A 26,795-nucleotide genomic window follows, 5' to 3' on the forward strand; every position below is an offset into this window, starting at 1 on the left:
GACACGGTGGCAGGGGGAGCCGTGCAATTGTTAATTTTCATTGTCTAACTGGCTTTCTCCCCTCCAAGTAAGTATTGGGCCTTTATAGGATAACACAATTTAATTATTGTTACAGAATTCCATTATCATAATGGTATTTTACCTTAGGCCATTTATATTTTGTTCATTATTAATGTTATTTTATATTTTTTGGCACATTTGGAACCTTGATGAGGCAAAAGTATACTGGAAGCGATATATTTATGTGCTGGTCATTTGGAGTTGGGTAATGCTTTTTACTATATCTTTAATTTTGATATTTACCTGTGTAGTGTTGCAGAATATATGTCATTTTCAATTATATATTTTATATGTCTTAACTTACCAAAGTTTATACTCTGATTGTTAAAGGGTTGGAGCAACCAAATTGTGAGAATATGGGTTTCAGATTTTATTAGAAAAGATAGCCCTCACATTATTTTTCCAAAAGAGATCCATAGATGTAATCCACATACACAAGACTGTTTTGATTTCTCAAACCTGGTGTATGTTTGCCTTCACTCGTCTGTGCTGTTAAGTAAAGGGACTTGGCCAGCATTGAATTCTGGGTGCGTATTTTAACCCCCAACCAAGGCTTTCAGAATCTTAATTCATACCTGTAAAATTCATTCCAGGTTCTCTTAGTGAAATGTGGGAAATAGCTCAACATACTCAAAACGATCAATTGATTTTAATATATTTTAATTCTGGAGCTATTTTAAAAAGTGAAAACTAAAGAGGTTCTTTTTATAAGATGAGTAGATATACCCATAACAGTGATGACAGAAACAGCACATTCTTATTCCATCTGTCAGTACTTTCTGTACAAAGATGTGACGCACAAGAGTTCTGATAAATGTCCCAATGTGTAGGAGTCTGCACTTACCAGAAGGATGATCTGTTCAACAGAGCACAGCATCAGTAATCCTTTGCTTGGTGTTGCTAGACTTAGAACAAAAGGCCTGGCATTGGACCTAGAACCATATTGTCCAAATTCTTTACTCTCTAAATCACTTCTCTCCCAGGAGCTTGTTTAGGCTCAGGATGGCTCAGTCGGTACAGCATGAGACTCTTAATCTTAGAATTGTGGGTGGGCTCCCATTGCTCAGTCCCAGCTCCTGCCAACCTAGCAGTTCGAAAGCACGTCAAAGTGCAAGTAGATAAATAGGTACTGTTCCAAGTGGGAAGGTAAACGGCGTTTCCGTGTGCTGCTCTGGTTCACCAGAAGCGGCTTTGTCATGCTGGCCACTAATGTGAGATGAGCGCAGCAACCCCAGAGTCAGTCACGACTGGACCTAATGGTCAGGGGTCCCTTTACCTTTTATATGCACATCAATACTTTATATATAAAAATAGACACCCAGGGTTGAATTCAGTTAAGTCATTGCACTTGTAGAATGACTTCCACTTGTACAAGGGAACTTCTCCTCCCCAAATTTTGTTAGCATAAGAAGCCCTCTGATGAGATGGAGAAAGGAGGGACTCTAACTTCCAAATGTGTATCTACTATGCTATATTCATGCAGAGTAAATTGCAATGGTTTACTTAACAGTGGTAAATCCTTAATGTGTGAAGCAGCTCTTGAATGAAAGTAAGTACAAAATAACTTAAAACAGAGACAAAATGTATAGCAGAAGCAGCTGAGTTTCAGAATCGGAATGGAGAAAGGAAGTCTTGCGGAAAGAATGGCATAAATTATAACAAACCTCAAATGCCACTCTCTACTTGCTGGTTTGGCAGAGAGTGAGAGGACAAATGTCAGGAAGAATGGGTGAGAGCCAAATGCTATGGGAGGCCATAGAGGGAAAAGAGAAAAGCAGAAGGCAGGGGCCCAAGCATAGGGTGAACAGCAGGTCAGGGCAGAAAAGAGGGACAGCCAGAGCTTGAGAGTTTTAGCATGTGTTGAATTGGCATAAATGTCTGATAGTTAGAAGAACAGTAGAAAAAGATAAAGAGTGAAGATAAATGGAAAATGGTATGATAACTTATTTTAACATAAAAATCAAGACAAGATTTGTGTTTATGAGTGAAGTCTGTTCCCTTGCTTGCATATGTGATGACATACGGCTTCGGTATATGTATTGTATATGTATTGTTGACAGAAAAGGTTGTATACGATACACACAAGTGCAAGACATGAAAATGTATTGGAAAATGAAGTGAATGGCAAATAAGGAACTCTTGTGTTTGTGGGCAGGATAGGAATAACAATGCATCTTCTTTTTCACACTGAAGGAGGACTGTTTTTATCTTTTGAGAGATTTGTATTTTTACCGGCTTTGCATCCATTTATAATATTTATTCAGTGAAGTTTTCATACCTGGAACTGTCTGTGTTGTTCCTTCCAGATGTTTTGGACTCCCATCATTGTGGCTATTGGCTATGCTAGCTGAGGCTGATGGGACTTGTAGTCCAAAAGATCTGGAGGGCGCCCCAGTAGGCTAAGCCTACTTTATACTATATGGGTTACAGCTAGTAAGTCCATTGATGACCTGGGCTTCTGGACTCTGCCAAAGGAGAAAGGAGGTCCCTCCACTCATCTTCTAGCTGGGGCTCTGGTGGTTTCTTCTTCATACCACACTCTCAAGGTACTTATCACAATCTCATTTGCAGACATGAAGATGCACCCACACAAATTTGCACCGTATTTTTCGCTCCATAGGACGCACCTAGTTTTTAGAGGAGGAAAACAAGAAGAAAAAAATTTCTTGAATTGTCCTAGGCATAGCAGCCAACTCCTAGAGGCCTGGGTGCCTTTGCCCCCCCCCCCCCAATAAATATTTGAGGAAGCTTATTTTGCAAAGTGGGAAAGCTCCATTTTTTTAAAGGATCAGCTCAAAGTTGTGCAGCTTTTTTTGCAAATGTGAAAAGCCCCATGGGGGGGGGGGGTCAGCTCAGAGTTGTGCATCTTTTTTGCAAAGGAGGAAAGCTCCATTTTTTAGGATCAGCTCAAAGTTGCTGAGTTTCCTTGCAAAGGGAAAAATCCTGTTTTTAAAATCCTGTTTCAACTCACAGTTCTGCAGCTTCTCTAGGAAAGGGACCCATTTCTACAGTTTCCAGACAGATAATCTAATCAGCCAGTCACATGTCTCCCTCTGCAGACAACAATTGAGGCCTAGGCAAGGGGCCGGAGGGGCCGGGAAGGGAGCTAGCTCTCTTATCTCCCTCCCGATCTCTTGCAATCAGCTGCTGAGCCAGTTCCTTTCATTTCTCATTCTCTCTTGTTAGCTGCAGTTCCTAGCATCCTAACAAACTGCAGTTCCCGGTATTCCTTTAAAAGGACTTACATGGAGAAGAATGGAAGAGGGCAAATTATTTTTACATTTTGTGATTTATTCAGATGCTTCTTGGGAAAATGGTATACTGTTATATATTCTCATACTGTCTGCCCTCTCGCCTTTTATACTTTATCTGTGAAACATGTTACCAGTACAGTTCCTCTTGTTATTCTTCCTTGATCTTTGGACCAACTGTATCAATGTGACTGAAGTAACAACAAATGCAAACAAGGGCAAATAAGGTTTCAGGTGTGCTGTGCACCCATCTTTTCTTATGTTACTTTTTCGGCTGCTTTTGTTCTACAAACTGATGCCCAACTATTTATAGCTCTCTGCCCCCCATGAATTTGATCCATGGTGCTGAATGGTTCATGGTTCATGTCAAATGCCCGGGGGGGGGGGGGTCCAGGGGGTAGTAGTCGTGTTAGCTTATTGTAGTAAAAACGACACAGTGGTTCACATGAACTTTTGGCATAGTAAATTTGTTAGCAAAAACAACAATATTGTGGCATTTTAAGCACTCTGCTACCTTTACATTGCTCTGCTTTTTTTGTCTGTAGTGGCAATATGCCTTGTGTGGCATATTGCATATTGCCCTTAAAATTGGTGTGTTGAATTTTATATGGTAGCTATCAGTGACTACTAGCCACAATGACTATGGCTTATTTCCACTGTTGGCAGCAATAGGCATCTGAATGCCAGAAATCACAAGTTGCTCTGCTTTTGGGCTTCCCAGGGGTATGTGGTTTCCCCCTGGGAGAATGATGCTGGACTAGATGGGCTTTTTTCATATTTATATGAATTACTTGTATTGATGCAGCTGTGCTCATACACATTTTTAATGCCTTCTACAGAACTGCGCATGCAAGGGCTAAAGCTGATGCTGCAGATCAAGCCAGCCAATCTGCTCGTCAGGAGTGTGACATCGCCAGAGCAGTCGCCAGAGAACTTTCCCCAGGTTTCTACCAGCCAGGTAACATGGGAATTGAGTGACTTTGTAGATGAATGATGGGGGGGCAGGGAAAAGACAACCCAAAATTCCCATTGTACTAGTTGATTTTTGTTACACAAGCAAGTGGGCATTATTGAACCCTGTGTTACAGCTTCCACAACGTTGTAATGCTCTGGGTTTTGTGATTTGCAGAAGGCATGAGGATTTACAGAAATAAACATATTAAGGCCACTGCTCAACAATCCCTGCAAAAATGATGCTGCAATAGATACAAAATATAACCATTTCTTCAGTGGCCCACATACTGATCCCAGTGACATGGCAGGAGGCTCTTTAACCAGCAGGAGTGAATCAGATATTTGTGTCATGAAACTGGAACATGGCTTAAAGAAATACCATGATAAAAAAATGTTCTTATCCATGTCTTCCCATGAAAACCAAGGAGTGGCTTAATAGTTCCATTTCAAAAGCTAACATGGAAAGGAAAGAAATGACATGCTCTACAGAATATCTGCCTGAAAGGTTCGTGTGACCTTTAGCATATATTCTTGGGTCCTGATTCATATTCAGCTCCTTAATCCAGATATTGAGCAAGATACTTAACGTGTCCTCAGAGGACTGTTCTGTCTAAGTTTATGCATGTTTGAGGTGTTGCATTATCTGAAAGAGAACAAGCTAATACAGTGTAAGGTTTCCATATCTGTTCCATCATGAAATCATTTTTAAAAGGACATTACTTAGGACCCATATTATTGAGCAATATCATCTTCATACTAGAGTAATGCAGCATGAGGCTGAGAGATAGTTTGTCTAAGGCCAGTGAGTTTATAATTGACCTGAGACTTGAACTGGAGCCCTCCTGCTATTCCTAATGCTACACCAGCTGCCTGAATGTATATCGGCATTTCTACACAAGAAGATATATGAGCCTGTAGTAATGCCACTGTAAAGCTCTTGTAATTTAAAGCCCTTGCTATGTTACTTACCGGTATTTATAGACAGATGCTTACTATCTTCATGTTAGAAGTTTGAAATATGTTTTCACCTTTTCTAGAGCCAGCTAAGATCCACTCTGATATAATAATATGCAGCTTAAAACATTTCTGATGTAACATATGCATAAATGATGTCACATGTTTAACAGACTCTTACCGGTATTTACAAACAAAAAACAAAAAACACCAGCCTTAAGTACTTGGCAAATAAAATAGGTTTTAAAAATTGGAATTCTAAATGTTTCAGAAGAAAGAAAATAATTTCAAAGTTGTTATCCACAGATAACCATTTCCCAGTTATTTCTGTTTCCTAACTCAATTAGGTTGTAGCAGCTCCAAAGCTTGCTGATAGGTGCTACAAAAATTCAGTGATGCATCAGATAGCCTCAGTCCTGCCCAGGGTGGATTTGATTTAAATCAAACTGATTTAAATCACGATTTAAATCATGATTTAAATCACTAGTCAGTAAGGCTTGATTTAAATCATAGTTTTCTACATAAAGACTAATTCTTGCTGGTATAACTTTAATATGCTGGTAGATGAAGATTTTTAGAATACCGGTAACAACTTTTCATATTAGTTTTTTTATCCCCAGTTTAATAGGTTAATCATTCATACTGTATTTGGACAACTTTTCTGTTGTACTTAGGCAGGAGAAAAAGAATAATTACCTTAATAATAACAATTTAAATAGATTTATTAAACTGAAACAATAACATTACAGCATATGTTATTTGCTTAAACAAACATCCATGTTTGTTAAGTAATTTGGCTAAACAAAAACAATATATATATATATATATTAAGAAACTTAGACTGTCAGCCCAGCCTACACATGAAAAACTTAAATACTGTCCACTCCAAACAATCAGAAAAATAGTGTTTCTATTCTATTCACTGAACTTCTTGAAACTTAGCACTGAAGGGGTTGATTCTGTATTCATAGGTTTGTAGAACAATAGGATTAAGGTCTTTTTCTCAACTCTGTTCATGTTATAACATTTTTGCTGTGAAGAAGAGGCATGTGATCTCTGTTGAGTCAAATTCAGTTTTGAGAACTGCAAAAGTAAACCAAGCATCTGTGATAATATCTTGCAGGCAGAGAAACTGCCCAATAATCTTACAAAAACCTCTGGAAGAGCATGACATTGTGAATGGATTAATGGAATTTATTTACCAAAAAAATTAAACATGTACAACCTTATTCTACATACATAATTAAAAAACTAATCTTTATTTCATGATGGAATAACCTTTGGATGGTAATATATTTTCCTCAAAAAGCATTTTATTTAGTGATGATAAAATGGGCAAAAGATTTTGGGTATAATATTGAATACGATGCGTGGCTGAAATTGTGGAATCAAACATTGAAATTTACTGCATGTACTGCCCTGAAAGAAAATGTCTTGAAGATGATGTATAGATGGTACTTAACACCAGTAAAATTAGCTAAGATGTATAGGATGAGTAGTAAAACATGCTGGAAATGTAAAGAGAAGGATGGTGAATTTTATCATATGTGGTGGACATGCAAAAAAATTAAAAGATTTTGGGAAATGATATATAATGAGCTGAAAAAGATTTTTCAATACACTTTCCCCCCAAAAACAGAGGCTTTTTTATTGGGTCATATAGGTCAGGAGATTGCAAAAGGAGATCAAGTATTATTTATGCATGCAACAACCGCGGCTAGGACCATAGCTGCCAAGTTATCCCTTTTTTACAGGGATTTTCCCTTATGCTGAATAGGCTTCCTCACGAGAAAAGCGAAAACTTGGCAGCTATGGCTAGGACTTTGTTAGCCCAAAAATGGAAAACTCAGGAGTTACCGACAATTGAAGAGTGGCAGACAAAAATGATGGACTATTTGCAAGGCTGACTAGCAGGATCCGAAACCAGGGAGAGGCAAGGTTCCAAAAAGACACGAGTAAATTTGTGGACTACATGGAGAGGAATTGTAGAAGTTTAAAGACACTTGCAGGACTGAAATAAATCCTACAAAATGACTTTAAATAGAGGGAGTAAAGGAACTGCGAGATAGGAGTGGATAAGAAAACCAAATGAAAGGAGGGAGGGAAGTCAAAGCTCGGCAGAGCATAGTGATTTTGAGATAATGGAATAGACGTTAAAAGGAGAAAAATTTGTGTTTATTGTGTGTTGTTGTGTTTGTTGTTGAATGTTTTGTTATTGTTTAATGTGTTTATTGGAAAATTTAATAAATTGCTTTTTAAAAAACTAAAAGCATTTTATTTAAAAAAAATCCAATTTAAATAAAAAAATCCAATTTAAATAAAAAAATCCGATTTAAATTAAAAAATCCGATTTTTTGATTTTATTTTTTTAAAAAAAAATCATTGATTTTTATCCACCCTGGTCCTGCCTGCCAGTCATAGACCTTAGGAGAAAACTAGATGAGACAGTGGAAATGTGTGAGCAGATGCTGATAAATTGGTGCTGCGGGAGTGAAGCTGCTAGAAGGAATAGTGGATTTGATCATGGAACTCTGCCATATTGTCTAGTTTAGACCTCAGGCAGCTGAATGCTAATAAGCTAGAGCCAGAAGCCAGAACGTAAGTCTTCCAGGTAGGCAAGCATAGTCCAAGCCTTCGTATTTTTTTCCAAGTCAGGAGGACACAGTAGGTTTGCTGGATGGATTGAGCTGCCCTGAAGCCTAAATACACATCACACCTTACCCATCAACCTGCTCTTCATTTGTGACATCAGCACAAAAATCTGACAGTTCCCATTTCTAGCCATGGCAGCTCTCTGCACTTCCTGACTGTAGCTAGGCAACAGTCTCTTGTTGTGTCAAATTGTCCTGAAAGACAATATTGTGGGGAAATGTAATTTTACCCTTTTCTTGACTAGAAATGCTTAGCGTGAAAAGCAAGCAATCTGTCCTTTAATGAGTACATGCCTGCACATAGGAACTCCACAAGAGTGTGGGGGGTTTTTTATGGAAAGAAAAAAAAATTGCAGACAGCTAGCATCTTGCCTTATTTGAGCGTCTTTTCTCCCTTGAATGCAAGTGAGCACTAATCCACTTAAAGAGTCCATATATACTGAAAGCAAAACACTCTCCCCAGTTTTCAAATCTTTTTTCTTTTATATGATGTGTGTTAAGTACCAAGCTCATTGGCTGAAAATATTACCTATGAAACAAATGTGTCAGTTCTTACACTAAAACCTGAATATAAGGAATCTCTGCCAGATATTATGAGTAAAAAAATATTTATTGGTCTAATTTTACAGCTATACAACAGTTTGTTGCTTATGCCATCCTTGCAGTAGTTTGTCATCTTTTTACTGTTGTAATCTTTTTACTGAATGTCAGAAAATGTTGCCTAACTAAAGTGAGCAAGAGGGAGTTACTTATTTTTTTGTTATTCGGCTATTTGAATCATTAGAAAAAATATATAAACTTCATCTATACCAGGCATGTCCAACAGGTAGATCGTGATCTACCGGTAGATCACTGGATGTCTGCAGTTGATCACTGGTAGATCATTGGCTCCCCCCAAAGAAGCTGAACAACTGTGGCTCCCCCAAGAAAAGCTCAACATTTTACCTCCTCCCTGAAAAAACTCAACAACTTTGACCTGAACCACCCCCCCCCCCCGTTCAATCGGTCTTCCTCCTTCCTAGGAAAAGTTCAACAACTTTGACCTGAACCCCAAAAAGGGGGGTAGATCACTGACAGTTTTTAACTCTGTGAGTAGATCACAGTTTCTTGGGAGTTGGCCACCCGTGATCTATGCTATGTGATAATAAATATACAGGCACATCAGGTGTATTCTAGGGAAAGATGTGGAATCGCCACAGTAGCAAAGAGCTCAGGGAGTTGCCACAGTAAGCTAGCTAGGGTTGCCATATTTCAAGAAGTGAAAATCTGTTGACCTTTTTTTAGGAGAAAATCCATGAGGAAATGCCACTTTTCGGAAATTCCCCCCAGATGTCACTTCCGCCATTGAAATCCCACTAATGTCCAGGAAAATCCGGACATATGACAACACTAAGCTAGCCATAAAAATGTCAGTGCATGTGAACTAAAAGTGGGGAGGAGTGATGCACACAAAGGTTTTCAAGTTCAGTCCTCAGCACAGTGTCACTAACAGTCAGTACTGAGAGACAATACTGAGTTACATGGGCCAACCGTGATTTGATACAAGGTCCTATTCTCCAATGGTTTGTGCACATTGAGGCTCCTAATGTCTCACTGTCCTTTAACACACAATGCCATGGGCATGTTCAGTTTCTTGAAAACGCTGTCTGATAATTGCATTCACAAAATATGTCTCTCCGGCTTCCCATGAAAAATAATGTGCCCTTTGAAAGAGTGCAGTTTTAAGCAACATTAATTCTCTTTTGGGATTCTAAGCCTTTCAAGGAACAGCACTTTCTAGTTTGCTTTAGTCTTTTCTATGAAACTCTGGTTGCAACTTGTGTGTTTTTTCCAAAGCTACCTCTCCGGGAAAAGCATTAAGCATCATAACATCCTAGTTCTGCTGGATCTCTCAGCGGCTTTTGACACCATCAACCATAACATCCTTCTGGGCCGTCTAGAGGGGTTGGGAGCTGGGGGCACTGTCATACAGTGGTTCCTCTCCTTCCTCCTGGGCCGCGTTCAGAAAGTGGTGGGGGGGGATGAGTGTTCGGACCCCTGGGCTCTCACTTGTGGGGTGCCTCAGGGCTCTGTCCTCTCCCCCATGCCTTTTAACATCTACATGCAGCTGCTGGGAGAGATCATCAGGGGGTTTGGGCTGGGTGTTCATCAGTATGCAGATGATACCCAGCTCTACCTCTCTTTTAAATCAGAACCAGTGAAGGCGGTGAAGGTCCTGTGTGAGTGCCTGGAGGCTGTTGGAGGATGGATGGTGGCTAACAGATTGAGGTTGAATCCTGACAAGACAGAAGTACTGTTTGTGGGTGACAGGAGGCGGGCAGGTGTGGTCCTGAATGGGGTAACTGTGCCCCTGAAGGACCAGGTGCGCAGCCTGGGAGTCATTTTGGACTCACAGCTGTCCATGGAGGCGCAGGTCAATTCTGTGTCCAGGGCAGCTGTCTATCAGCTCCATCTGGTACGCAGGCTGAGACCCTACCTGCCTGCAGACTGTCTCGCGAGAGTGGTGCATGCTCTGGTTATCTCCCGCTTGGACTACAGCAGTGCGCTCTACGTGGGGCTACCTTTGAAGGTGACCTGGAAACTACAAGTAATCCAGAATGCAGCAGCTAGACTGGTGACTGGGAGCGGCCGCCGAGACAACATAACACCGGTCTTGAAAGATCTACATTGGCTCCCAGTACATTTCCGAGCACAGTTCAAAGTGTTGGTGCTGACCTTTAAAGCCCTAAATGGCCTCGGTCCAGTATACCTGAAGGAGCCTCTCCACCCCCATTATTCTGCCTGGACATTGAGGTCCAGTACCAAGGGCCTTCTGGCGGTTCCCTTGTTTCGAGAAGCCAAGTTGCAGGGAACCAGGCAGAGGGCCTTCTCAGTGGTGGCGTCCGCCCTGTGGAACGCCCTCCCATCAGATGTCAAAGAGAAAAACAGCTACCAGATTTTTAGAAGACATCTGAAGGCAGCCCTGTTTAGGGAGGCTTTTAATGTTTAATAGATTATTTTATTTCATTTTTCTGTTGGAAGCCGCCCAGATGAGCGGGGTACGAATAATAAAAAATTATTATTATTATTATTACATGCAACTGAAAACAAGTTGCCAGAACTTTTATATCCTTTCTTATACTGGCCCTTTAAAATGCTCAGGAGATGAGTAATTAGAGGCTTCTGCATGGAGTATTGCCAGACACATTCATTGTCTTTATTATAAATATATATTTATAGCTGCCATAAATATTTGTCCTAACTGGAAACCTTGCTTACAAACTCTGTCTGTGAAGAGAGTTTTCATGTTATATTAATTTGTTTTAAGAACACCATTTTTATTGTGATTCCCAGAATTTTCCTTTGCATAGTTAGGATATATTTCTGCATATGTGTTTCTCTATATGCTTTTAGGTTAAGTGATGAGACAGAGCTGGTATACAGTTATACTGCCTTTGCATTCTCTCAGCATTCTTTCCTGTTTATGGGAATTATCTCCCCAGGAAGCTTGTCTGGCACCTACAATAATGTATTTTTGGCACCGAAAGGTGATTTTTCATTTTAGCAGGCCTTTTTTTTATGAGCAACTCTTCTGCTGCAGTAGTTTTTAATCTGTTGTTTTATTGATGTTATTGTGTGTTCATTGGGAGGGGGGTGAACTCTCTGTAAATAATCACTGGGGAGTGATATAGAAACATATGAAAATGTAACCTAACCTTGAGGACCAGGTCAGTGTGGCCATAGCTCAGTGGTAGAGCACATGCTTTGTCTGCAGCAGGTTTGCGATTCAATCCTCAGACTCTCCAGGTAGGAATGAGAGTGTCCTTCCTGAATCCCCCGGGAGAACTGCTGCCAGTCAGTGTTGACAGTACTGGGCTAGATGGATCTGGGAGTCTGACTCAGTATAAGGCAGCCTCCAATTTCCTATGACTAATAAATGTAAACAAATAAATATTAAACGAAATACTGAGGATTTCATTCATGGTATGTCCTGCAGAGGACCCTAAGGTCCATGAATAATAATACTGTAGCTTAAAGGTCCCGGGCCCTAAGGAAGCCACCAGGGCCAGGGCTTTTTCAGTGACGGCTCCGACCTGGTGGAATGCTCTGTCCCACGGGACTAGGGCCCTGCAGGACTTGATCTCCTTCCGCAGGGCCTGTAAGACAGAGCTATTCCGCCTGGCCTTCAATTTGAATTAGCCTGATCCTCTATTCCCTTTTCCCTTTCCTCTTCCATGAAGAAACCCTTTCTGGGACCCCACATTTAAATTCTTCTCTGGTCTCCTTGCTGGCCCTAGCAGGACCAACTTGGCCAGTTAGCCCTGGTGATCATTTGATGTCTACTGACTGGGTTTTTGTTTTGTTTTTTTCCAAAATGACCCCTGAATTTTTGAATTTTATGTTGTATTTTATGCTGTTTCTAAGTTGCATTTTAATCAATGTTTTATATATGCTGTTAGCCACCCTGCGCCCGGTTTTTAAACTGGGAAGGGCAGGGTATAAATAAAAAATTATTATTATTATTATTATTATTATTATTATTATTATGTTTCAAATGTGTGTCACAGACACTCAGAGATACATCTCTGTTATGTAAGTGATTTTAATTTATTTTAATTAAAGCAGAAGTAGTTGCCCCTTAGCATGCCAGTGCAATTACTCCCCTGGAAGTAAAAAATAATAAAAATGTTCCACAACTGTTGAGTTTCAGGGCTATGTGCTGGAAATTATTATACTGTTCATAAGTCTTTAGGTCTAGAGACTAATTCTGCAGCTTTCCCTTCTAAAATTATGCTGGGTGTTTAAGAGAGGGCTTCTAGAAACTTTAGAAGAATCAGGGTATGGTAGATGCATAGGAAATGAAACAAAATGAGTTGTTGTTGTTGTTGTTGTTGTTGTTCTTGTTTATTGAGAATGCATGGTAGAATCTGTATTTGTTTAACAACCAAAATAAAAATGTGTTTTTTAAAAAAAAAAAGAAGAAGAAGAAGAAGAAAAGAATGCATGGCAGACATATGTAGCAAAGGGTTGATATAAAAATTGAAATTCGATTGTGGTTTTCACCAAGCGTCAGTGATGATAAGATGAAAAGCCCAAAGAGGGATAGAGAAGTACAAATGGCACCAGAAAAGTCTCCTTTGGAGAAAGGGTTCACTTAGGTCCCTTTTCTTGAAAGCCAGTGGTAGAAAATTGGGGTAAGTGTTGCTCAATCTGAGTTAAAACTTCCAAAAAGCAAAACAGAAAGAGATAATAATAATCAAATGGAAGAAAGAAACTCGATCAAGCGTAATACTGTGAAACAAACTTAGAGATGATAGGAGTCAGCAAATTAGATGAGAGACGTGATCCTACGCCCATTGAAGTGAACTGGCAAACACTGCAGGCTCAGCCCATGTATTTGAAATGTGATACAGCCACAAAAGTGCTAATGCTATTTTAGGCTGTGTATGCAAACGCAAGACATGGAGAAACAAGGTGATAGCCCTCTTCTTTGCCTGCATCTACTGGCTCTGCATGGGTTACTTGGTACTTCAGTGCTGGAAAGATGTGCAGACAAGAAGGAAATTCAAAGAAATAGTAATGCCAGAAATGAAGCTGCTTCACCCTGGAAGCTGCTTCAGGAAGAACTGACTTTGAAACTTGCACATGTTACCATAAACAATGCTTTCAAGTGGTGAAAACTTGCAGTGTAAAAACACTGGGCATTTTGCCACAATTCTGTTTCAGGTTGCCCTCAACTCACTCTCCTGTTTTAATTTTGGTATACATGTGGGCTTACTTTTTGAAACCAGGATGTAGAAAAGAAAGTGTCATATCAGAACTTGTGTCCACATTTCTTTTTTCTGGGGTAGAAATGGGAGCAAAGTCCTAGGTTTCTCTGATGTCTTGCTCACTGATTTGATTTCAAAATGCAATTTCTGATGAAATGTTTCCAAGTGCATTTGTTGACAGAGAACACAAAACAAGGAAGCAGCAGCATTTAAAAGCTGCATCTGTAAATACAGTACTAATGAAAGCTTTTCCTATGTTTTAGCCAAAAGAAGGGCATAAAAAGAAAGCCACTAGTACGGTATTTATAATTTTATTTCTTCAGAAAAAAATAAATAAATTGTAAAAGCAATTAATCCAAAAGAAAAATATCCCACAACAGCGAAAGAGAGTAAAAACTATAAGTCTGTTAGAAGGAAAATGCTACATATTGATCTCCTTATTTTTGTTTCAGTAGCTTGATACAAGTGCTCAAGTTTAATTGCTTTTGTCACTGTTAATTTTAGGTCCTGATTATATCAAGCAGCGATTTCAAGAAGGTGCAGATGTTAAGGAAAACCCTGAAGAAAAAGCTCAGGAAAAAGCACCTACACCAAAAGAATCTCCTCACTTTTATCGAAAAGGCACTACACCTCCTGGGACCCCGGAAGAGAGCCCAAGGCAGAGCCCCCTCCCCGCTGCTGAGCCTTCCCCTGCAAAACAAGGCAAAAAGCAAAACTTCTCCTCTGAGGTCAGACTAATCCAAGAAAAAAAGAATTTACCTAGTGAAAATGTGACACCTGTGGTCAACAAACCTCTTTATTCGAAAGCACCTGTGAAGGAGGATATGATGGTAAAGCCCCAGCCAAAGTTGTCACCCCGCAACAATCCTACCCACACAGAGAATGGGGAGTTGCATGATCATTACCATGGCTATTATGTGAAATCGAATCCAGAAAGGTACCCATTTGAGCTCGGGGAAGACGAGGACTATGCCAACCCATCATCTTCAGCACTTGCACTAGTAGCATCAGCTCAGAAGCCAAGCCCCAACAAATCTGGGATTCAGTTAGATGCCAAAGAATCATTAAAGAAGCCTGAATCTGTTGCACCAAAGAATCCCACAAATAATGACTTCTTTTCTTCAGTGGAAAGAGAAGTCAGTATGGTAGGTACTGGGCATTGAGAGCTCAAGTCTGGGCATAGGCCAGAAACCATGTAAGATATTTTCTGTTTAGATTTCTGTTCTGAGTAGCCAGGCATACTCAGTGTATTTGGTGACGTTTGCCTGCTATGTTTTATGTTTTCAGTTTATTTTACATCTCCATCAGAATTCTCTCACCTTCAAGGGTACAAATGAGAAGCAGTTAATTTGAAGCCTAAATAGAACCCTTTTTAGATTCCTGTTCTTTAGGACTGGACTTTGCAATCCTAACTGAGCACAAACCTTTCCCCCATCGAAATAAGGTATTAAAAAACACTCCTTGCATTCAAGTTGCCCCATGCATTTAGCTCCTGCCAACCTAGCAGTTCGAAAGCACGTCAAAGTGCAAGTAGATAAATAGGTACCGCTCCAGCGGGAAGGTAAACGGCATTTCCATGAGCTGCTCTGGTTGGCCAGAAGCAGCTTAGTCATGCTGGCCACATGACCCAGAACCTGTCTGTGGACAAAACTCTGGCTCCCTCGGCCAGTAAAGCGAGATGAGCGCCCCAACCCCAGAGTCCACGACTGGACTTAATGGTTGGGGTCCCTTTACCTTTATGTAAGTACTCAGGATAGATCAGTTTCGCAGCAGGGACATTTATAAAATTAACAACATCAATCAGTTTGATCTCAATGCTCACATTTTTCTCAACGTTCACATCAAATTAATATCTCATAAAATATTTGGCAAGGATGAAAGCAAGCAGTGTGTACGAAATCCTCCCTTTCTTTCACCACACTTCAATAATACTGATGAAGTCAATGGTGACTCTTTCACTGAAAGGCTTTTACTTTTCATACACACATTAACCCTATTCAGGCATCCAAAAGACTGCATGGGGTCTTAAACCTGTAGATGGGCGTCAGAGCACACAAGCAAGCCCTATGTTCACACAGCTTGGCTTCACTCAAGCCTGAAGAGGGCTTCTAAGTTCTGAATGTCCTCTAGAAGTCTTCCTAAGATGGAAGAACCTACAATACCGAGGCCACTGGGTGGCTTCCAAGTAACCCATTCAGATATTTCTTGCAAATTCCTGCTCTAACAGCACACCTGATACCTGCAGGCTGGTTGAGGTTCAATGTAATCCCCACTTTGATTGCTGCAAGTCTAAATAGTCTAGCAGAATCAGCAAAGGTTGCTCAGTGACAGTACTGGCAGCCCCACCACCATCATTTCTAAACCTGGTGAACTAGTAAGTATTTCTTTTTTTCCTTTGCCACTACTGTGTCTGCAATACTTAGGACTCACTGGAGGTCTGCCATCTGCAAATGTCCTAAAAACACTGATTTACTTCTTCATATTACTAACATTTCCTTCAGACCTTGCAGCAGCAGCAGCAGCAGCACGAAAGCTCTTTACCCATGACTGCATCACACACTGCCACTAACGGGTCTGCCCATGTGCTGTAAGGCTTATCACATGAGTTTGTCCCATGCAGTTGCCACCTGGCTAAAATTAAGGGTGACAGCTGGATGGGAAGGATCTGTGTGTGGTTGACCCCACTCACATAGTGACAAGCTTTTGAATGCTTTGGCAGCAGTGTGGAATAAAGTCACAGATAAGAGGCTTCTTGAGGTTTCACCTGAGGAAGGGCAACTAATGCAGCATGGACTGCTGAACAAATACTAATTTTATATCACTGATAAACATGGCCATATTGGCAATTCAACACCAGTTTGATGGGCAACTTGGGGGGGGGGAACGCATCTGCTTCACACTTTAAATTGGAATTACATTTGCTGGTGCTATGCCAGTGTTTCACTGGCATTGTTTGCATTCAGCACTGAGGATTGTCTTCATTCTACTAAATAGTTTTCTTTAACAGCAGATTGTGCTCATTCATCAAAACTAGAAATTGTTTACCCAATCAAGATTTACTGGTTATCATTTTTGGGGTGTTATCCAGTGAAAACAACTTCTGTTTTCATAAGCAAAGATTCATTGGGTTTTTCACGCACTCACACCTAGCTGACTGCCTCCGTTCATTCATACATTGCTATGTTTATGCTATAGATGAGAACTTACCCATCAAAAATTATAAATTTCTTGTCTTTCACAGAACTGCTAAGGAAGCTTCTCACATTGTATTTTTATATGTACCCATCAAATATTGCACACCTTTTTGCACACCAAGAAATGTATGTTCGTAGGCGTGCATGGGTGCTTTAGAAAAGAATCTGAGATAGACTGTAGCTCCCTTACAGTGCATCCTTTTGTAGCAAACATGGGGTTTGTACTGTGCAACAATTGAGGAAACCTTTATTTCAGGATGTGAGAGAATAGTCCAAAGGCTATATGTAATCTTATCAGAGATGATTGACTCCTTCACCTTCCTGAAACTTTGGATTAACTTTTTGAATGTGCAAAGAAATCTGTGGCTAAAGCGAGTTCAGGAGTTGTCATTCTAGGACGGCAGATCATGTAAAACTGGTTTTCAGGGTACAGTAAAAGGACACCAAACCAAACTACAGCTAATATTTAGAAGCATAAGGGGAGAAAGGAAAACAGAAATATTAACTTAATTGTCATTTCACAGATGATTGTTTTCTTACATGTAAGTTGCCTTACAAGGGCTTTGCCCTAAAGGGCAGTCGAGAAATATTTAAAATAATTTGCTGCAACTTTTGTGTAGATAAAAAATACACATAAATACAGAAGTGATACCAGTTTAACATGATGAAGGTGAAATGTGGCCTTACAGTAGTTACTAAGTTAGCAAAAACATTGACAGTTCTTCTGCTCTTTGAGTTCTGTTCCAGAGAGTGTCCCAAATATCCAGATAAGGATTCAATTGATTCTTTGTCAAGTGAATGAATTTCTTTGATTGTTGGTTTGGATTTTGCCAAGTGAAATACCTGTCCTCCATCAATATAAAGACTGACACTGTGTGTTTATGATTCCACACACACATACACGCAATACACCCAACCCACATTTTGCCCAGAAAAAATATATATAATGACACAGATTGTATTTCTGCAAGGATTAATAATGAAAAAGCAATAAGTATAAACAGGATGATAGAAAATTGAACAGTTTATTATAATGTTATAGTAAAGTAATAATGTTATTACAAAAAATACGTGCATCAGGCTTATATTTTAATGTTCACAAAATGCAAGAAAATCTCATTTTTTGTTACTAGTTATTATAGATTCATATGAAGCTGTAAGACTATGACTGTGCCTTCTGTATGCTGTTTTTCTGTGTCACAGAGGGCAAAAAATGAGAGAAAGTCTAAAAATAAAACAATTATTGATGGTTAATGAGTAACATTAGCACCTCAGTGAGACAGAAGTTAAAGTGAATACACATTTTAGCAGTACCCAGTTAAGTTAAAATGTTGATGATAGTAGCTGACTGAATTATATTGGAATAAATGTCATTTTTTTAAAAAAAATCAAGAACAAAAGCAAGTATCAGGGAACTCTGTGGAAAGTCACTGCCAGCCAAACCACTTTAGAGAGAATGGACAAGTGGACTTTTAGCAAATTCCATTACCATCCCTATGTCCAGAGCACAGTTGCGGGTGGGGGAGGTTGCAGAGAACATTAGAGGAAAGGTTAGTGCCTTTATGCAAGAAGGGAATTCTGCTCTTGCATGGACACCATTGGATACAATTGAATGTGTGCTACAAATGAGGTAGCTCAGTTTGCTTTTTACCTATTTCAAAGCAAGAGATAACCTCTCTGTCCTCAGAATTTCTCCCGTGTAGCTTCCAGTTATTTTGAGCATCAAAAGAATTTCCAAAATGATTTGTGTGCTATCAAGGTCTAGTTGGCACAGAAGTTTTGTATAATGTTGCTTGCAGATTTTCCTTTTGTCTTCAGTACTATTTCAACCCTAGGGGGGGAAATTACCTTCCTTATTCTACCTCTTCTCCCAGCCTTTTCAGAAACAGAGAACCTCCAGTGAATCATTCCGCAGAAATGAGAACCGCAAAGCTATTGGAGATACTATCTGATGAGGTTTGACAGCTTAATCAGAAGTGCCCGAAAATGTTTTGAATAAGTCTTGGAGTACTGAAATGATTTTTTGTTTATTTGACAATATATTGATAAACTACTACGTACGTTTATAAGGGATACACAGATTCTAAAACAAAAAAATTAAAACTATGTAAATAAATCACATCATTGGGTTAGGGGGCTACCTTATATCAAGTCAAGCAGCTGGTCTACGCAGCCCAATACTGTCTGCTTTCATAGGTAGAGGATTTTCAAGTTTGGAACCGGATATATTTCTTGTCCTGGTACATGATGTTCTTTTAGCCAAAGAAAACAGAGACTGGCTATGGGATCAATGAGCAACAGCCCTCCCCTTCACTGTGCTCCATAAATGAGGGAATTCTGCATGAAAAATAAGAACTACTATTAGTTATAATAGTAGACTAATCAGAAACTAACATTAGCTCTTTATAGTTGATCGTCTTTTTAACAGTGAGCCAATATGTCACTGTATTATACCGCAATGTGCTTTGTTTTTTTGCTTTTTGCTTTTAATTTCTTCTTCATTTTACATGCTTCCCTATCTTATGCCTTAAGCATACTGTTATATAAGAGTTGTACGGACAATTCCGGGCATGCATAACGCTTTTCTGTTACAGCTTCTTTCTAACACCTGTTCAAATCAGTCATGGAAAGCAGAGACTAATTTTGCCTTTTTCTATTTTAAGCCCTTGTAGAAAGCTGTGAGGCCTTATTTATGGTGCTTCACCCTAAAGCATTTTGAAGTCTCACTATCAATGTTTTAAAAGCCAGAATTAAGAGTCACATTGTTAATTCCATGGGTGGAGCAAAGTTCTCTGCAGTTTATTTGATCAATCCAAAATGCCTAAGCAATTTAGAGCGGGTTTTTTGGCATTGCTCAAGGTACCCCATCCCATTTCTCATTCTGTTGTTCACACTCCTTGAAACTCTGCATTTATCTTTCTTTATAATCCAGCAAAGCATAACCTTTTTATTTGAACTTAATCCATAAATTTAGTTCCATGGTAACACTTAAGGCTGCATTCACATGGTAGTTAATTTCATTCCCCTAACTGTTGATTTCCATATTATATTTGAGCTTTCGCGTGATATAAAAGACACTTCTGGAATTCTAGTGGAATAAAGTGCAAGTTTAGGATCATTCGGCTGTTAATTGGCTCCAGATATAATCCATTTGCAGCCCCATTAACCCAGAAAATCACAGGCATAAAGTGACAGAATTTTGGGTAGCATACTGTCATACATCACTTCCCTTCTGTTTTTATGGGTAAGTCATGAGGGAACAGAAGCATACATGATTTTATTTATTTATTTACTCATTCATTCCCGCCGTTGCCCGCAGCCACTCTGGGCGGCTTCCAACAAAATATTAAAAATACAATTAAAACACCAAACATTAAAAACTTCCATAAACAGGTGCAGAAAGGGTAGAAGCAGGCCCGGCTCTAGGAGTAGTCTCGGCGTGGGGCACCAGGGCACCGGGCCGGCAGGAGGGTGCTGTGCGGCAAAGCCGTGCTGTGCCCGCCCACCAGGGCGGGGGCGCCAGAGCGATCTCCGCGCCAGGGCGCCCGACCGGCTTGAGACGGCCCTGGGTAGAAGAGTTGTGAAGTTGTCTCCAATAGTGTTTGTTGTTGTGCCACACCACACCCACTGCTGTGAATGGAATTTAGCTTGACGTGCCAGTATATTGGTCGAAAAGCCACTATGGCTTATTTTCAGGGGATGTCTTATTTTTTTCCTCCTCCTCCTGCCGCGGCCGGCATTGCTGCCGCACCTATCACTATGTCTTATTTTCGGGGTATGGCTTATATTCCTTGAATGCTTAAAAATCCTGCTATGGCTTATTTTATGACTATGTCTTAAAATAGGGAAAACAGGGTACTCCGTGAAGTGTGAAAGGAATGTTAGAAAAGGAGAAAGTGCTAGTCAGGAAAACTAATGCAATATTCCCCGAATTTGAATCCACCCTAATAATGCTGGGATCATATTAGGATTGAAATGTGCTTTTGAAGGTTGCTCTGAGATTATACATACAGTGCAGCAGAGGCTGCTCTTCTCAGTTTAGAGCTGAAGGATTAACCGCCATGGCAGTAGAAGAGAAATGATGTCTGTATTTCAGGCAGAGGTGATGGTTAAGTTGGTTGTGGTTTCTTACCATTTTTACATCTCAAAGTGAAATGTTCCTCTGCAGAGGATTTGTATAATCTGGCTCAGATGAGGGAGGGGAGAATGTGTGACTGACATTGCAAGGGCTAACATTTCAGTATACCGGTAGTTCTTTTGCTAATCTTTGTTTGCTTTTGCAAATGTCAGCGAATTTTGTTTTGTTTTTTCCACTTGCCACGAAGGCAGAAAAACCTTCCTTCAAAATATATTATTTATAGCATGGGTGTCAAACACAAGGCCCGGGGGCCAAATCCGGCCCGCCAGACCTCGTCCTGTGGCCCGCCGAGCGCCCCAGCGAGGACCTTGCTGCTGACAAAGCGCCGACAAACAGCTGGGGCCGGGGGGGGGTCCCTTCGCGCTCTTTTCTGGCGCTGAATCAAGGCGGCAACCCCCCCTTCCCTTTCTTTCTTCCTCTCTCTCGTTCTTATTCTTTCTTTCCCTCTCCTTCCTTCCTTCTTTATCTCTGTCTTCTCTCCCTCTTTCTTTTTCTTTCCTTCTTTATTCCTTCTTTCCTACTCTTCTTTCTCTCACCTCTTTCCTTCCTCTCTCCCTCGTGCTCCCTCTTTTCTTTCTTTCTTTCTTTCTTTCTTTCTTTCTTCCTTTCTTCCTTCCGTCCTTCCAATCTTTCTTCCTCTCCCTCATTCTTATTCTTTCTTTCCCTCTACTTCCTTCCTTCTTTCTCCCTTTCCCTCTTCTCTCCCTCTTTCTTTTTCTTTCCTTCTTTATTCCCTTCCTTATTTCCTACTCTTCTTTCTCTCCCCTCTTTCCTTCCTTCCTCTCTCCCTCCCACTCCCTCTTTTCTTCCTTCCTTCCTTCCTCCCTCCCCTCCCCTCCCTCTCCCTCTCCTCAGAAACATAGGATGCTGCTTTATACTTCTGGCCCTTAAACCCTGGAACCAGGAGAGCAGCTCCAGTGAGTCAACCTCAGCCAGTCCCTTTGGTGAAGGGTGGTGGCTCACTGGCAGAACATCTGTCCTGCATGCAGAAGGACCCCAGCATCTCCAGGTACTAGTAGCTCTGCAAAGGTCCTGCATGAAACCCTAGCGAGTCTCCACCACCCAGTGCAGTTACCAAATTTTTTTTTCAATAAATTGTACAATAATTGTACATTTGAATATCTACTTGCCATTATTCTGACTATGTTTCTGCTTTCAGAGCTAGTTATTACTTACATTATTACAAAAAACAGTAATAATTGAATGCAGTGACAATAATTTATGATAATAAAGAGTGGACACATAGTCCTACAGATACAACCGGCCCTTTGAGGGTGACCAAACTGCTGATGCGGCCCCCGATGAATTTGAGTTTGACACCCCTGATTTATAGTATTTGTATAGCAAATAGATATCAAGGTGAAATGGGGTTTTTTTCAATCTTCACCTGCACTTCTAAGACTATTTGAAGCCCTTAGTGTTGCTTTGTTTTCCACCGCATAACTAGATTTCAAGGGGGGGGGAACTGCTCGATCCATATGATAATCACACTTTTATTTACTTTCTCCTATTTTAGAAGATGTTGCAATAGTTGGATGTCTCAAGAAATCACACTAAAGATGTGTTGAATCAGGAACAAAATTTATTGCTTTCAAAATAACATTTCAAGAGGGCACAGTAAAACTACAAAGAAGAAAGAGTCACATCTTGTGTTTTTGCTATTATGACACAATTTAGAAGCAGCATAATGTTCAAGGTTACAGTTGATCTATTCATTATCTTATTTTGTGTGTGAATGTAATCAAACTCCATTTTATTTCACTTTCAGGGTCCTAATTCAATCATGATTGTCCTGGTAATGCTGTTGAATATTGGTTTAGCCATTCTTTTTGTCCATTTTCTAACTTGATTGGAATTAGGAAAGGTAAGAATGGTCTCATGTTTCACCTGAAATTCTCTCCTCCCCCAAATCTCAGTTCTAATCCTTCCCATTTCAAATGACAAAGCTGTACTATTTGCAAAGTTTAATGTTATATCGGCACTTTAATTTTAGCTATGCCTGAATGTGATTCAACATAGTTACTTAATGATATAACTGTTTTGATCCTTCAGTGAAGTCATGACAACTAGTGGCGTAAGCCCACAATTCTCGGCAGTTGTGTCATCAGCCTTTTAAATGGCACGAGTCATGTTCAGACACAGGGAAGGAGGCATGGAATTAGGATGGGACACAAGAGAGATGAAACTTGGAAAACTCAGCCAGGGGCCTGAGCAGCAGTTCCTCTGCTGAGGATTTGTGGCTTTGAGGTCCTCTGAAAGCTGAAGCAAGCAAGCAAGGTGGAAAAAAATACCCTCACACACAAGCGTGCGCACACACAAGCTTGCTGAAGCAGCCCAACAAGTAAAGTGCGTTGGTTACTCCATCTGTTCCAGCAAAGAGTGTGACTAAACTGGAAATGTACAGAGCTGCACTTTTGATGATGGAAGCTAACAGCTGCCTTACTATTTTGCCGTCTGATGTTTTTGGTGGGGGAGATGGGAAAAGCGACTGCCAGAGGAATGTGGTCAGAGGATTCTGTTGCTGTGGAAGTGATTCCAGTATTCACTCCTATCTCATTAGAAGAAATAGTTAGCAGCATCACTCACCAGTCTTATTCCATTACCTGCTGCTCTTAAAATCTCCTTGCAGTTTTCTGGGAGATCGTGTTTCATTTGGTCATGCATGATTCTGTTAATTTACTATTTATTTAAAATCATTGTACAGCCATAATGTAATAATGTAGACCAGCCTAGAAAACTTCAGTAGTTTTCACCTGCTTCAGAAAAACAAAGTCTGTAGCATATGTGCAGTACAGATATTTTCTTAGAAGGGTCAGTTTCTTCACTTTTTTTTTTTTTACCTAAACTGGTAAAATCATCTTCCTCGAAGGCTTATCAGGCAATATGCAACAGTGTTTTAAGCCATCATTTATATCTTCCTAGTGACAGTGGCAAGCAGAATTGTTTCTTTATGCTGTGAAATTTATCGGGATGTATCGGCGTACTGGATGAGCAAGGTAGAATATTTTGATAAGTGTGCCACTCAGCAGTTTGAGTCTTAACTCAATATTGCAAAATTTTGCTGGCATTTACAGTCTTGCCTGATTGCACAATAGAAACTGTTCATTAACATAATAAATAAATATTTTTAAAGGTCAGGCTTCATGTTGAATACATTCAGGTAGAGCATTTAACAATGACTGATTATCAGTTTGATGCCTTTTAATGTTGTTAAAATGAGTCTGTAATCTTACCTCAGCCAGTTAAAACTTAAGCCTCAAACTTTCATTTGGATTCTGTGTCTTAACTAGATTTACAGTCCTGTGTTTGATGATATGATCCACCCCCCACCCCCACCCCACCCCGGCTGTAGTTACTGTATTCCATATTACTCAAAAGCATGCTTGTTTACTTATAGGAAAATTGTATGTGGAGTGGTCATTTTGAAAGTCAGCATTTTAATTAGAAATAAAAAGTAAAGGGTTTGGATTTGGGTTTATCTGAGAGAAAAGAATACTTTTCAGGAGTTTTATCCTATTTGTAATTTATTATTATAATTATTGTTGTTATTATTATTTGCATGGTTTAATAGTGAGTTTTCTTCATAGCTACATTAGCAATTGTAAGAGGCAGCCCATAAAATGGAAGTGAATAAGGGATAGTTTTTATAGCCTGGAACAGCTCAAAGCAGGGCAGTAATACAGTGGCATTTTTTGCAGAAGTGGGTTTGAGAATCCTGTGTTTTGACCAGTGTGGAAATCGTGAAGAAAGCAGAAAGGCAGCAAATGAAACGTTTAACAACTTGTGTTTGTATGTTTGTTAAGGAAGGAAAACTTGTTTTACTTTTAAATTTAGAAAACTACTTCTTAATTGAGATTCAGGTTTTTAAAATCGTAACAAGCCTTGATGTCCTATATAAACACACTTTCTTATCTACAGTTCACCCCTGTTAAGTTATTGCTTAAAATAATTTTGTAACTGACATTTACATTTTATTACATGTTTATTTAAAAAAACATGGCTTTTGAAAATGTTTATAAATTTAAGCATGCTATTTCCATTTATAAATATGTATGATTTATAAGCTTTTTTAAAAAACGAAGCTCCAATCAAAAATTGTTGGTATTTTTCTAAAATGTGCACAGCTGTATTTTACATAAAAGGCTATTTATAGATGGTTGTATACTGTACACTACATTTTGGACAGTTCATTGATCTGCCAATGTACTTAATGATATGTTACTTTGTCTATTTAAAATTTCTTGCTGTGAATGAACTCTTTATCTAATGAGCTTCTTAATTTATAATTCTGGAACCCAAAATGGATAATGTACAGTTTTCTTAACTGTATTTGCTCTAATAAAAAGAAATTGTTACTAATGTGTATGGGTTTTCTCTTAATATATATTTGAAAGCCTGTGGTTCCCCCCCCCAACTTAACGAATGTGAAATTGATTAGCAAACGATATGTATCATTTACAAATGAAAATCTCTTGTCTTACCTGCCATCCTTTCCATTGCCTCATACAGATTAAATGCTTTACAGTATATAGTTTTCAGTTCAGTAGTATGAATAATGCTTCTATAAAGTGAATGAGTGAAAGGCCAGAGTTAACATTATAAAATTGTTCATTTATTGAATACAAAGCACTCCACAGTCCTCATTTCAGAGGCATTAGGCATTATGTGGGCTCAAACCGAGTAGCATATTAACTCACCAAAATTACTCATCCTAGCTATATCTTTACCCTATGATCACATGTAAAGTTACAGATCACATCATAAAATATAGAAAACTTCCTTTAATTCAATGTCATTTTCCTAAATGTGCCATTGGAGTTATTTCTATAGAATAACCCCTTTCTAAACTATATTTCCATTTCTTAACTAGAGGCACAAAAAAGAGTGAAAGCATTACAATAATTGTTAAAAGCATGCTTGACTAACGTTTTATTTGGCTATAATACTCATGGCTGTAATGAAATTTCAGGTCTTTCCAGCATGCGTTTGGAATGAAATGCAGTCCTAATACTGTGAATATATCAGTTTACAAGGCGATTCAACCAGTGACAAGCAAAGGATTTACCTTGCCTGAAAAATGATTATGCCAAATTTGTTTTACAAGATAAACCCTTTTATGTTTTATTAAGCTTCTCAATATCCACTGGGTGTTTGTAACAGAAATTGTTAATATGTCCTATTTAAATTGTGTTAAATGGTGAGTTTGCCCCAGTAACACTCTTGTCATGCGGAGAAAATGAAAAGTTTTCTTACTTATTTAATTAGGTAATTTTCATGCCTGCTGACAAATTACATAGATGCATGCTAGCTATCCAACAATATAAAAGCACAATCAAACAGGATTTGTCATTTTTAAAAAAAGTATTCAAGCCAGTTTTCCCTTCACTTGAAACATTTGCTAACAGATGTTCTTCATTCCCATTCTTGTTCTAGAGACAAAGAGGATGTTAAATTGAGAACAAAATTATTGTGGTACTTGGAACAAAGTTGTAATTGAAACAAATAATAATAATGCTGAAAACTGTCAAAAGCGGGCACAATCTTCAGCCTGCTTTACTGAATTGGCACTTGCAATATACATAATTGTGAAGATATTTCTGTGTGCACATATATATGGCATGCATAAATGTTATTTAGGGAAAATGAGTGTATATAGTAGAAGATAATGAAGCTGTATAATGTCTGATTCTGATGGTACCCTGAATTCATTGTAACATGCTTGGAGGCTTGTTGTACAGAGACATTTTAGGATGGGGGTAATAACTGGTGAAAGTGGTCTCTAAATCCTTAACTCATACAACTGCCTACTTAATATATAGATTATATGAGAACAATGGTAACAA

General features: G+C 39.3%; 1 protein-coding gene and 1 long non-coding RNA gene across 10 annotated transcripts in view; one reads left to right on the forward strand and one right to left on the reverse strand.

Moving 5' to 3' along the window:
- The window catches only part of JPH1 (junctophilin 1), an 83,389-nt gene that overhangs the window by 39,042 nt on the left and 17,552 nt on the right, over window positions 1-26,795 (forward strand). Inside the window, exons 3-7 of one of the 9 annotated variants that reach the window (XR_004693173.2) lie at window positions 4,151-4,269; window positions 14,125-14,765; window positions 18,689-18,770; window positions 22,469-22,816; window positions 23,005-25,315. Coding sequence is in view for 7 of the 9 variants with exons in the window: in XM_035124534.2 (XP_034980425.1) it covers window positions 4,151-4,269; window positions 14,125-14,765; window positions 22,721-22,801 (841 nt within the window). In the remaining 2 variants the exon portion in view is untranslated. Of the gene's footprint in view, window positions 1-4,150; window positions 4,270-14,124; window positions 14,766-18,688; window positions 18,771-22,468; window positions 25,316-26,795 lie in introns of those variants that run through there. The other 8 variants (XR_004693174.2, XM_035124535.2, XM_035124536.2 and 5 more) reach the window with 8 other exon arrangements.
- Window positions 24,657-26,795, reverse strand: part of LOC118089725 (uncharacterized) — a 33,226-nt gene continuing 31,087 nt past the window's right edge. The window contains exon 4 of the long non-coding RNA XR_004693175.2: window positions 24,657-26,381. This is a non-coding gene — a long non-coding RNA (uncharacterized LOC118089725). The remainder of the gene's footprint in view (window positions 26,382-26,795) is intronic.

The sequence above is a fragment of the Zootoca vivipara genome, chromosome 8, assembly GCF_963506605.1.
Source record: "Zootoca vivipara chromosome 8, rZooViv1.1, whole genome shotgun sequence".
In the NCBI taxonomy this organism is placed as follows: Eukaryota; Metazoa; Chordata; class Lepidosauria; order Squamata; family Lacertidae; genus Zootoca; species Zootoca vivipara.